Below are 13,186 nucleotides of genomic sequence, written 5' to 3'. Positions count from 1 at the left end.
TGCCCCGTATTTCCCAGAAAGCTTTAATATTCTCAGTGCTACTTACCAGGTACATTTTCCTGCCAAACTTCAGTCCACAGAATAGAATTCTCTTTTTCTCCTTTCTCTTCTTCAGAAATCTCATGCATTCCAATAAAAGCCAATGGCAGCACATGCTTGGCATGGTTCTTGAGTACATCTGGGCTGTAGCGTCCCATGGCATGCACAGTTAAAGCACAGCCTGCACGGTAAACTGGCTCTGAAGGAGCAAAACAAGCCATATTATGACTGGGAAGCAGGATTATCCTTTTAACTGCTTGGTCTGCTTCTCGGGAAGTAGGCTAAGGCACAGTATTGTATAATAATGTATACAAATTATTCATCCAAGCATCACAACACAGAAATGTTTCTTTACTAACTTTTGCTATCACCAGGAACTTTTTCTGCACTGTACTCTGTAACTGAATACCCCAAAAGCAACTTACCTTCCTTCTCCATGTACCAACTGCTGAGTTTGTGCAGTAGCTTCTCAGTGCTACTGTCCCGGGAAGTCTGTAACAGGGAAGAGGCACAAATCACCCTAAGACTTCAAAAAAAGACCAGCAACAAAAATGCAGAATAAACCCATAAACCAACCCCAACTCACCCAGACCAGATGCCCCATAGCAAAGGCAAAAGATTTCTGCACCACGCTGTTGCGATCAGCCAGGCCACTAAGCAAAGCGCTCATAAGTTTGCCTGTTGGGAGAGACTTCACTTTATCAACAGTATCATGTTTTATTGCTATGACAAGAGTTATAATAGCCTGCATTTCATTAGATTGTCTGAATTTATGTGTTTCTTCTCACTGTATGTTTGTGTGGTTATAGGTCTGTCTGGTACTTACGCTTGAACCAGTGCTAGTGTTTTGCACACCTTGAGTGCCAATGTTCCTGCTACATGAACACTCCACTGATCAGACTTTCAGTGTTATTTCTATTTCGCAACAGAAAAATTACCTTCCTTCTACTGTCAAATCACAATAAAATCTAAAGAGAAGACCCAGCGAAGTGAAGTCCCTGTTTACGGTCCTCTCATAATTCAAGTTGAAGGAACAAATGCTTATTGACAGTGCTGCACTAACAAAAGCATCATTAGTCTGCTCCAATAAAGTGGAGAGGTATTTTTGCCTCTTCCCGCTGGGTGCTAGTGAATTCCCTCACCTCCTTCCTCTGCCTCTTCCAGCTTGGTGAGGTACTTAACACCCCTAGGACCTACCCCCAGCATGCCAATCTTAAACAAAAAAGGTAACTTCAAACAGCTACAAAAAACCACCTTTAAAACTTTACACTAGAAACAAACTTTACCTGAATAAGGTGTTAAGTCTTGAGGGCACTGTGTCGTTAATGACACAATTACACTGGCACAGCCACCCTGGAGGATTGCAAGGGAAACAAAGGTAAGATAAAACAGCGTTAGCCCTTGTTATTACTGTTAATACTTGCTGCAGTGCTACATGCACTTGTATGATATGGTCTAGACCCACTCAGCCTCTACCCTGATAAGCCAGGAGCCAAGGGCTGAAGCAGCAAAACAGTTTGTAAAAAACGAATGACAAGAATTGAATAAGGAAGTGAAAAAGAACCCCACACTCAGAATAGATGGTCCTGGAAGATTTACAGCAATCAAGGACAACCTTCTGCATTCAAGTGTCACAGAGCACAGGAGCCATGTAGCCCAGGGGAGGGGAGGGTGGCACACCTTCAGAAAAGTGATGCAGCTGCTTGGGACTCACATGTAAAATGGTTCCAGTATGAATGAAACCAAGCTGTCACACGATGTAGTCAAAAGAACTGTATTTACATTACTACTTCTCTGTATTCCCTTTATCTCCAAAGGAACTACTAAAATCACAGACATACCTTTGTGCCAAGGCCTACTCCACTTTTGATTAGTTCACATAGACGAGGAACCAGTTCACCCAGGACAGACACATCCATATACTGCAAGCTCTGGGGAAAGGCAAGGGATGAGAATAAGAAAAATTAAAAATAAAAGGAAAAAAAGAAAACAGAAAGGTTACTATGGCAGACTTAAGCTGGTGTACTTTTAGCTTAGGCTGCCTCAGCACTGAAGGCTGGTCGCCTCAGCTGAATCATGAGAGTTTGCTGTGTGCAAAGTGGCTTCTACCACATAGAGCTTCTCTTGTCCCACTTCTCTGCTGAGCTGATCTGGCTAAAATCATCATTTGCTGGAACCAATGTACTCCTGCATCTCAATCCCTCAGAAAACCTGAAAGTAACAGCCAGCAAGAACTCCTTTAGGAAATAGAAAGAGATGCAGAGGTGTGCTCATCTTAGGACAAACCCATATATTTGTCCAGCTGTCTGAAACCAGGAAGCAGTAACATATCCAAACTGGACAATAAAATGAAACCAGTCTAGACAGTTTTTAAACAAGTCAAGACAAAGAAGTGGTCTAAGTGACATAAAGGAACAAGAGGGATGTTACTGGTATGATTTCTAACCTGCTATACTTAAAATGCCTCTGGGCAAAGTAGAAAGCCTCATATTACCACCACTGTGTAGCACGCTGCCTGCAGATCCATTCTCTAGTAAATTCAAGGATCACATACTAAACGAAGGTAACTCTTTTTGAGCTTCAAAAGTCAGATCAGTGTTTCCTTCCCCCCTCCAGCACTGGAATGGTGAAGGGAATAATCCATATAATTGCCCTGCCAGCCTCAGAAGAGAAAAGGTTGCTCACAAGCCAGGACATCTTCACACTACTCCAGAGAAGGCATTACTATCTCTCCCCTCCCCTAGGAAATTCCATTCAATGATCAGAGGCATACCCTGGAGGAGGGACAGCAGCAGCTGCTGCACCCTGTTGAGCTGCAGTCAGTACACTTACACGTAAGCCTTTCGTTCCCAACTGCTTTGCACACTATTTATAGAGAGCCCTTCACCTGACCCCAAACCTCAGCTCAACATGCTGTTTTGTACAGGAGCACTTGCTGTTGTTATTTCTCCTTAAGTAGAGCAAATAAAGACTAGCTTTCATTTTTCCTAAAATCTGCTCAGCACTCACACTCCCTACCTGCCCACATGCCCCTGGCTGTGTGCGGTGCCTGAGCAGAAAAGAGGGAACTTTTCTTTGGGAAGGAACAGGCTCTTACAGGGGGCAGGGAGTTCTTCCAGGGCAGATCCTACAGCACAGCAACTCCTCACCCAGGAGCAGGAAACTACGGTATCAAACTCCAGTTGCTGACTGTGTGCTCAGGTATATCAGCATTTTCTCTAAATACCTCCACCACCAAAGCACCAGCAAGGCCCAGGTAGGGATACTGAAGGTACCACAAGGAAATGGCTGGAGAGCAGTTGTGCCTTAAGAACAACCATTATCATCAGCTGGAGGCCAGGTGGGACCTTGATTGTGGAAGAGTGAGCCAAAGGTGAAGAGAAATCTAACCATAACCCAGAACCAGCTGAGCCCCCACCACTCGAAGGTACCCTCTTCATCAAAGCAGGCAGGTTCTCAGGTGCAAAAAACAAGCCGTTTGACTCCAAATGGAGCCAAGACTATTCACAACTGATCTGAGGAGCAAGCACCGGTGACAGAAGTCAGTACATGAAAAACAGAGTGGACACACAGCCACATGTAGATGTGATAATAAAATGAACGATGTAGAGGTATTCTATAAAGCTCCTATTTAAATTCCTCCTCTTTCCCCACAACATACCTTACACTGGCATCCTTCTGAAACAAGAACTTACCATGTTAATGGTTTCCATCATGGGAGATGACTTGACAGCACTAAGTCTGGCACTATCCATAGCAGCCTTAAAAAAAAAAAGTAAAAAAAAAAACCACACTGAAGAAAAACCCCAACAAACCGAAGTGTAGAAACAACATGAAAACTGTGGAAAGAGTAATATCAACTGTAACTCACTACCCCCTATTATTTCAGATGCATACAGGCAGAAAACCTATGGTCTGTGAATGTTTCTCTTTCAGGGGAAGACAGATGTTCTAGCTGGAGTACAGAAGCTAAAGCATGCAGTCCTGACATCATGTGAATGGGGAAAAAATCAAGAGATGGAAGGAAGGATGGAGAGAGGGAAGGGGGGAGGGGAGACGAGAGGGAGAAAAATCCTGCTCTGAACTATTGTTTACTCTAGTCTCATTTGCAAAGAGCTAAGTTTGACTCTTTACCCTCTATACAATAAAATCCGCTAAATTTGCTTCCATCACCTTCCCAGAAGACTGCTATTGATTAATATGGTTCCTGAGAAAGATAAAAGGACACTGTGCTTACAACATCCACCTCCAGCCCATTTTGCTATAGCACACCTTCCAATTTAACTTATGAGAAGTCCTGAAGATAATCCCCTGGGAAAAACCACAGTAACACTAATAATGGTTTTTATGGAGATTGTTCTTGATTTTCTGAAATGTGTAGTGGTCTAGGGAATCAAAAAACCTCCCACATTTTTCCAGTCATATTCCAAGGATCAAATTTCATAGTAATTTAATAGCTATGTCTCTTTTCATCTTTTGAAACCTCTCAACCAAATCTGCCATCTTTCTGTTTACTGAATGAAGATTAAAATCTTTGTTATCTCTGTTCTGTTGATATTTTCCCATTATGGCTGCACTTACTTTCTCTTGATCTGTTGCAGAAAAACTCAGATAATTGAGGACTTGAGGCTCCAGCACACTCAAGGATTCCAGCAGGGCTGGGATAAGTTTTGGTGCATGAGGTTTCAGCATAGATCCAGCACTTTTACTGATCTTCACAAGAGTGTTAATGCTGCAAAAATATTAAAGGGAAGGTCAACAGAGACACACACCAACTGAGCTGAAAAACTTCTGCTCTACTGTAATCCAGACACACCAATATAAACCTACCTGCAAACAACAGTATATGTATTTTTCTGCTTAAGCAAAATCATACCCTAGCCCCAAGATTCCAAATAATGTTATGTTATGCTTTGATCAGAGATTGTGATACCTTGGTCAAAGTAAACAAAGGGAATGGGTAAAGAGGCAGTACTGAAGGCAGTTGTAGAAGAAATAACACATTCTCACATTTTAAAAAAGTGCTGAACAAAGTCACCCAGAGACATTCAAGCCCAAGAAAAAACAAGTTACAATGATCTATTCAAATCCCACTTACCAGTTTCAGACTGACCTAATCTCTCATGCTGCATTTTGACAAAGAGTTTTCATATATTCAGAAGGGATGAAAAAAAATCCAAGAAATATTCACTGTCACTTGTTAGGAACTTTCTAACCTTTCCAGTAATTATTTTTGCCAAGACCAGCTAGCTACACGCCAAGTCTGAGCCACTGAGCTACACTCCAGTTTTTCTGTCCTTCAAATAAATGAAGGAATAAACAAGGTTACAAACTGACAAGCATAAGAAGTTCCCACACAGGGACACTGAATTATTAAAAGACATAAAGGTGACCAAATGTAGTCACACTTGGGATGTGAACTGTCAATACTCACAACCAGTTCTGAAATCAGACCTGGTTGTTTAAAGAACCATCATGGGATTTTCTGTTTGCAAGCAGAACAGATATGCCAGACCCAGAGCACAGCCTTAGCACAGTATATGGCTTGCAGATCAGTTTACTTGGAGAAAAGAACTTCCTGCTGAACATGGGCATTTGCAGAGAGGCCAGATACTCCCAAAGATAGGCAGAGTTCTCAGGGCTGCTGTTTAAACTCAGTGAGAAAATGGCTCTGCAGTACAGCTCTTTTGGAAAGCAACTTGTCACACAGGTGAGTAAGTTGGGGCCCTTTGGGATAAATCATGACACAACCTCCAGGGAAGTTCTATGATGCAAACTAACCTGAGAGATCGGACTTCAGCAACTGTGCTCACTATGCCTTTGTCCAGGAGGCAAGGAAGCAACACAGCTATCATCTTCTGACCTGCTGCTCCTTTACAGGGATCACACATTTTCACACAGACCTGTGGAAGATGAGAACCAGTGTTGCAAACATGTACAAACCTTCCTCTCAGATTACATTAAAGCACTTCCTCCTTCAGACAGAAGGACACAACACCAACTAGAGAAACTACTGACAGTCAGACCCAAGCTGTTACACCTTCATTCTTCTCTCCACAGGCACTTAAACCCTAAGACATATCCCTATAAGAGGTTTCAACTACAGTCAGCTTCCAGAAAAGGCAAATTAAGAGCCTAACAGGCTTCGACCTGAATGTGGATGAAGAGATGAACCAAACCACCTCTCAGCTGAGGGACAGCCTATCTCAGCCACAGGGATTTAAGCATTCCACAGGGCAGAGCAGACTGCCCCAGATTAGAAAATATCCTGCAATCACAACATTTTGCAGCATTAAAACGTCATGCATTGTGAAGGCTGTGATTTCAAGCAAAGCGATTTATTTTTACAAAATATTAAGTGATATGTGTACTACACTCAAAGAATGTTTTCAAGACAATAGTTTACACTGAACAGGTCACTCCTGCAGATATGACAGTGAATGACTACCTGACACCATAATCATACATGTCTGTCTACATGTGCATATGATGAAAAAGAGTTTTACCTTGCTTAAAGTTTTTAGAGCTAGTTCTGCTGCCTTTCGCACAGTCTCCTAAAAAAGAAGTCAACAATCATTGATGCCACTTTAATTCTTCTACAGAATGGTCATATTAACTGATAAGCATAACACTAGTACTAACATGGCTATCTTCATGGTCAATACTTAATATAACATCTTTAAGAGAAATTTCAGCTTTGATCCATCTGAGTATCTGGTACAGTCAATACATTAACATATCTCAAACATGGAAGGACCTCAAACCTGAAAGGACCTGAAGACTCAGACTTCACAGATGCAGGTAATAAAAAAACAGCCCAAAATAAACATTTCTATATTCAATAGTTAAGCAAATACTCAGGAATTGTTTTATATTCAGAAAAAATCCCGAATCATCAAGACAAATCACAGTGGGAACTAAAAGCAACACTTCAAACACACAGAGAATTTCCAAGGTGGCATGGAAATTTTAATTGCAAGGAGCCCGAATTTCTAGTCTGCTTAACATTCAAAACTCCCATTGCCTTCAAGCTGACTTGTCAGAGAATCTCTCTTTAGACATCTCACTGCTTGGTAACTGCACTGCTGAAGATTGCTATTCAGTTCTCAGTTTCATTACCTTAATGTCATCTTGCACTCTGAACAGGATTTCCCAGATCTCTGGAAGTTTGTCTATAATGTCATCCAAAGGTCTTCCTCTTAGTAAGTCATTTAGTGCTAGACAGCTGCAAACATGGAATTTTATTTCTTTCACACAGTGTACTTACTTGATAGAGGTATATATACACAGGTATGTTTATAAATACAAGTAAATGGTTAAAAAAAATTGTAACTGCTTCACATTCCTTATTTTCCCCAAACCCTAAATCTACTCTGTAGTAAGAACATCTCCTTTAGCAGAGGAAGAATGTTCACTCATTCAGGTAAAACCTGAAACCACTGACAGCAAGTGAGAAAGGCTGCTATGGTGAAAATTGCTATTGCAAACACTTCAGTTACAAAATTGTTTTAGATTTCTTTCCTCTAAGTATAGGATAGGAAGAAATCAAAATAGCATAACGTCTGCAATTGAAATTAGAATGCAAGTTTTCAATACAGCATCACTACAAATCATTAAAACTAAACGCTTTTTATTAAAAATGGCATCCTGCTTTCAAGTACATAATTGTCAGATTGACAATTCTAAGAGAAAACAGTATTTCAAGTCTGAGGATACAAGAGAAAACTCATTTCCTGTGATCAGAAAACTCATTTTTCAGAGAACATTTTTTTATCAAACTAAATACAATAAAAGATTTCAGGCTCAATTACACAAATAGCTTCAAGACTGTATCATAGTTCCAGGGCAGGCTACAAGGATGAGCTCTATCCTGTTGAAAGGACATGTTCTCTTTTCCACACTCAACTTCTTCAGGTTAACACATTTATGGTGAAGAAAAGAACAGAGTTCAAAGACAAATCTATTACTTTTCTAGCAATACCTGGATTCCCTGATCCTCCACAGACTGCTGGTTAGGTTACTGATCAAATCCTCAAGAATTTCCTTCATGTACTTATCAACCTATTATTAAAAAAAGGAAAAATCACAAAACAAGCACAGGCTATGCATCCTTGTCTTATAGTCTATTAAAAACAAAAAGTCCTTTTGGATAATACAACCTGCTTTCAGCCGCATCAGATGAAATAATGCTTGCCAGTACTGTGCAAACCTACCCTGACTGTGCTTTAGACATGCCTTTCTCTGCACAGCTCAAGTGCTTAATGCTCTGAGAGACATAACAGAAAACAGGGAAGTCTCACAAGGCCTTTATCAACTACACTGTTAAAATGCAACAGCAAACATGTATTTACATGAGAAGCAGTTGTGCTTTGTGGAGGGACCAGAGTGAATGACTTCACATTAAGATCAGCTTTCCTAAGAGAAAATATTTGCAAACTCAATGCCAGGCTTTGCAGAACTAAAGCAAGGGCATCTTATGAAAATTACTTATTCCTGAAATATGTCTGGGAGGAGTTCTCGAACTGATGGAATTCCCTCCTCCTAAAAGCTTCCTCCCATTTAAAAACTGAGGAAGTATATTTAGATACTCCTGCTTCAGGAAATTACCTTAGGTCATAAGGATTCCTGAAGAGCTTCTCATAAGCAGCATCAAAGCAATATCAAAGTGTGGAAAGACCCCACTTTAGGTAAACCATAAATTCTAATACTTGCTCAAACAACATCCGCAATATTGTTTCACATGTAAGAGGCAGTGCCAAACATCTGTGCATCCTCCAGCTCATCCATGGATTGAAACACCTGTTTCTCTGAAGAACAGTATCTCACCTGTTTCTAGACAGCCCCTCCTCTGACAAGATCCTCCTGTCCCATGAAGAGCTCTGGGTACACAGCTGGCTGGGAGCAACCCCACCCCTCCACACTGTACTGTGCACTCACCATCGACTTGTCTGTGACCAAGGCATTCCAAATGCTGGTCATTGCCTGTCGAATGCCCAAGTTGGGGTCAAACTGGTAACGGTAGAGCCGGGGAAGCAGTCGGGGCAAAAATGGAGCCAGCTGTTCTCCAGCCTTGGCAGCTATCACATTGAAACCAAAAGCTGCTCCCTGAAATCATGACAAAGGAGTATTTGTTAAACCACAGTCAAGGGCAAAGTTGACTGATAGTCTTCATTTAGACCAAAACAAAAGGACTAGAATGGTACTACTACGGGCCCATCCTCAGTGCTACAGTACTACAGTGATCTCAAGCATGCAATCACACTTGGCAGACAACACAGTACTTCCTTCTCTCCAACTTTTATTTCAAGATACTGATTGACCTGCTTCATTTGCAAAAGTGGTATCAGTGAATTAAAATTATGAAGATTCAAATAGGTTCTTCCAAATGAGATTCTTTCTTGGCAGAAGTGGTGAGGGTGGGCCACTGCTTCCCTAAAACTCTACTGCATTTAGAAGAATTAGAATAACTTAGGAACTGAGAAACTAAAATTAAAACAACTCCACCTTAGGCTCTAGAATCGCAAATTTCTGAGAATTTTTCATCTGTCCATATTTACTTTAAACTCAAGTATTATTCTGTGATCTCTCTCCAACACTGTCAGTTCTAATACAATGGAACTGATGCTTGCCTGTGAAATCCCATGGGATTTGGCAGGATAGCCCAAGAAGAAATTAATCAATGCAGGCAGTGCAGTGACTGCCTCTAACAACTTGTCCCTGACTCACAGTGTCAAAAGGTGACACTTAAAATCCTTTGCTAGGAATTTCACAGGACAGGATGTGTTCTCTGGGTTAGTCTATAGACAAGCAAGAGCAATAGAGACAACTCACAGTTATGGCCACTGCTGTGAAGAGGAAGAAGTTGTGGAAAGCATAAGGAAAAGGGAGGCATTGCCTTAAAAGCCTTGAACAGGGTGCTCTGCCCAGCTCTTGTGGGGTTTAGAGCACAGATTTTCAGATGCCCTCTTTAACTTAAGCAATTCTACAAAATCTTCAAATATCAAAGCTCAGCCTACATTTGCTGAGTGGATTTTCTTGACTTATCATGACTGGTGAAATTCCACAGGGGCCAGGAACACGACTATGCTCCTGTGCTTCTGAATTTCCACTGCAAAGATCCAGAAGTCTTGAGAGATGTGCCAGTCTGTCAAACTCTGGATGAAAACTAGGACTTGTTTCTTGCACTAAGTGGTGCTGGCAGACACTCATAACCTTAGGTAGCAAGCATGGAAGGGCACAAAGGTGCAGTACAGCAGATGCAGCTACCTGGGTCTTCTGCATGAAAGCACACAAAAGGTGCTCTGCCTGCTCCCAGAGCCAAAACAAGTTCTTCCATGCTTCTGAAAATCCAGTGCAAAGAGTCCACATGTATGAAAGCAGAGAATTACCTTTCGAGAATTCCACATGGCATGATGATTGGCCAGGTTCATGAATTTGTACACCAGGTCTGGCTGATTAAGATCACTTGCCAATGAACAAAGCTCCTTGTAGGTAGAAAGACCTTGACTTTGAAAAGCAGAAGGGAAATCAGTGTCACTATTTTTAGCTACAGAAATGTTGCAATACCTGAAGTTACAGTCAAGTCACGGCCTAAAGCAGACAGAGATGTGTAACCTATCTGTATCACAAGAAAATAGTTATGGTAACTTAAAGGAGAAGGAGAAACAAAAATCTCAGGAAGCAGATTTATAAGCAAGGGAATACTGTTTCAGCACTGACTGTGTGACTGTATTGTGACTGTCAGTAAACTTACCCATCTGGGGTTTTGCTCAGACCACCCTGAAACACCACAGTTTCTCCAGTCATCTCATGTTTGGCTCTGATGGAAAAGAGATCCAGGATTAGCTTTACCAAACTCTACCCTTGAACAAAATGCACACTACAGAACAAGGAATTTTTTTTGTTCTATTATCTCAGTAACTTGACATTCTTTCAGTTCCAATCCTATAAAAACATGCAGTTGTGCAAAGCCACACACACTGCAAGGAATCTCATTAGCCTGTATCACCTGTAATGTTAAAGAGACCTGCAGAAAGTGAGTTTTGCTGTGCAGTCAGAAGGTACAAAGTCAAAACACTGAATGATGGCTTTTTATTTCTGCTAAGACCCAAGCCACATAATGGACAGCAAATCACTACTTCAAAAGGAAAAAAATACCATTTTCATTCATCTGATTTGTTCCTGTATACCATCAATGAATCCCTACACTCCTAGTCCAGGTTGTTATCATTTACAGTGGTCAAACCACATCAGATTAAGACAGGAGCAGACTCAAAGTGCATTTCCAGCACTGACCAACATAATCACTAACCATAAGTTCTCTAAAACCTACATTTTCCTCACTAAGGCTAACAACGGACCATTAACAACACTTGCTCAGCAAAAGGTACATTTCAGGCACAAGCAAGTCCCCCTTCTTTAATACTCATGATGTGCAGAGTTGCTGCAAGCAGTCATTGTTCTTTGCAATTACACAATGCAGCAAGTAGAAAATTTAACCAAACCCCAACTGATTTGAACTGCTTGAATCAAGACTGAAACATTTTGAAGCTTTGCTGAACGTAACAAAACCAGAACAACTTTAGTCACAAAAAATTCTGAGTTGAATTAAGAAATGTCCCAGCTTGACTTTCTGGGAATGAATATTGGCTTGCCCTTAGCCACAAAACATCTCTTTCCACATAGAAGAGAGAAATATTTATGTTCCAATAAGACAGGTAGCTCCGAGTACTCTCTCCCAGTGTTTGGAGTTCACCATACCTTTTCCCAGTCATAAGGGTATCAACAAGCATAGTGACAAGCTCTTGCTGATCCTGTTCACTTCCTAGTTCATATATCAGCCCAAGACCTTTTGAAGCAACATCTTGACTGAGCTCTACAAGAGATTTTACAAAGTAAAATTAAAGACAGGCATGCAATTAAGCAGCACATGAACTTCAAAAACAAGGTTCAACAAAAATCACGACGTAGCAAACACAGCTCTGTGCTGCAGTTCACAGCTCTCCATTTCACAGCATATCTAGTCTGTCAAGACATGAACTTTGCATTCTGAAGCAGCAATTCATTCTGAAGGCATAAAACCCATCAGCTTAGGTGGCATTGTCACACAAATATTGCTACTGCAGGTTTTGACACAGCAGGGAGAGTTCCAAGAGCCACAGGTATTCTGACACACTGCTGGCACCTGAAGTCCAGCAATATTAATGGGAATACTCTCTTCCACTTCAGTGAGCTTTGCATAGGCTGGTGGATGCCACCCTTTCCACCAGCTGCCATCATGGGCAGTATGATGTGCTCACTTGAAGAGATCTTGGAATTCCTGTGCATGCAGAACTCCATGATACACAGAGTTGCCCAAAGCAGAGCAGAAGAAGCACCACTAAACAGTTGCTGTTATTACAATCTGGAGAGACAAATGCAGAGAAATATGTGTGCTTGTTAAGCAAAACACACAAAAAAGTTGTGCTGATCTCTGTGTGTGTCGCTTAGAAAAGGAATCATTCCTATTAACATCAGAAATGGGATATTTCTACACTCATCTTTCAATCCTGACTGACAGAGAGGCCATAGTTGAGTAGTTGCTTGTTCAAAGATTCCCTCCATTCTGTTAGAAGCCCATCCAAAAGATACAACTCTTAGGATGTGATAGTACTTACCATCACTATCTGACAGAATTGAAACAAATGCACTTTGAATATCCTTGAGATGAGACTGTAAGATGAGAAAAAGTGACATTATTTTGGATTCTTTCTCTGGTCTCTAGGCAAGTTCCTAACAGATAAACAGAGGCTCCTTATCAATGGAGCTCTTAATTTGAGCCACACCTACAACAAGAACTGGCCTTCCTTCCTGACAGGTAAGTAGCAGCCTGACTGACACTTACAGAAGACAACATTTAATTGTCCAGCACCTTTTTACAGCTACCATGTCATCAGAAGCCACATATTTTATTCTCCTTGTCTAATACCTGGCAGCAGCATGTCATAAATCTGGCTTGCTGCCAGATGGGGCTTTCTTCATCCACAGAGCAGTGAGTTTTGCCACACCCCACAAGGTGCACTGTTCAGATGAGTGCAATATGCACAAGGTTTTATACAAAGCACCCATTGTCCCAAAGCTCTTTATCATTACCTGGCGAGAATGAAGT

At 41.2% G+C, this 13,186-nt stretch overlaps 1 protein-coding gene across 3 annotated transcripts in view; it reads right to left on the bottom strand.

Annotated features, from left to right (window-relative positions):
- ECPAS (Ecm29 proteasome adaptor and scaffold) overlaps positions 1-13,186 on the bottom strand; it is a 59,003-nt gene that overhangs the window by 8,931 nt on the left and 36,886 nt on the right. For all 3 annotated transcript variants that reach the window (XM_071579962.1, XM_071579961.1, XM_071579963.1), the window contains exons 26-41: positions 12,696-12,750; positions 11,800-11,914; positions 10,793-10,858; positions 10,428-10,545; positions 8,977-9,144; positions 8,021-8,100; positions 7,159-7,264; positions 6,546-6,593; positions 5,821-5,942; positions 4,621-4,771; positions 3,735-3,800; positions 1,881-1,970; positions 1,326-1,392; positions 626-717; positions 465-531; positions 47-238 (exon numbers count right to left, since the gene is read on the bottom strand). In XM_071579962.1, the coding sequence (XP_071436063.1) occupies positions 47-238; positions 465-531; positions 626-717; positions 1,326-1,392; positions 1,881-1,970; positions 3,735-3,800; positions 4,621-4,771; positions 5,821-5,942; positions 6,546-6,593; positions 7,159-7,264; positions 8,021-8,100; positions 8,977-9,144; positions 10,428-10,545; positions 10,793-10,858; positions 11,800-11,914; positions 12,696-12,750 (1,603 nt within the window). The remainder of the gene's footprint in view (positions 1-46; positions 239-464; positions 532-625; positions 718-1,325; positions 1,393-1,880; positions 1,971-3,734; positions 3,801-4,620; positions 4,772-5,820; positions 5,943-6,545; positions 6,594-7,158; positions 7,265-8,020; positions 8,101-8,976; positions 9,145-10,427; positions 10,546-10,792; positions 10,859-11,799; positions 11,915-12,695; positions 12,751-13,186) is intronic.

This window comes from Pithys albifrons, chromosome Z, assembly GCF_047495875.1.
Source record: "Pithys albifrons albifrons isolate INPA30051 chromosome Z, PitAlb_v1, whole genome shotgun sequence".
In the NCBI taxonomy this organism is placed as follows: Eukaryota; Metazoa; Chordata; class Aves; order Passeriformes; family Thamnophilidae; genus Pithys; species Pithys albifrons.
Note: the sequence above shows the minus strand (reverse complement) of the source record. Positions and strands in the feature narration are given on the sequence as shown.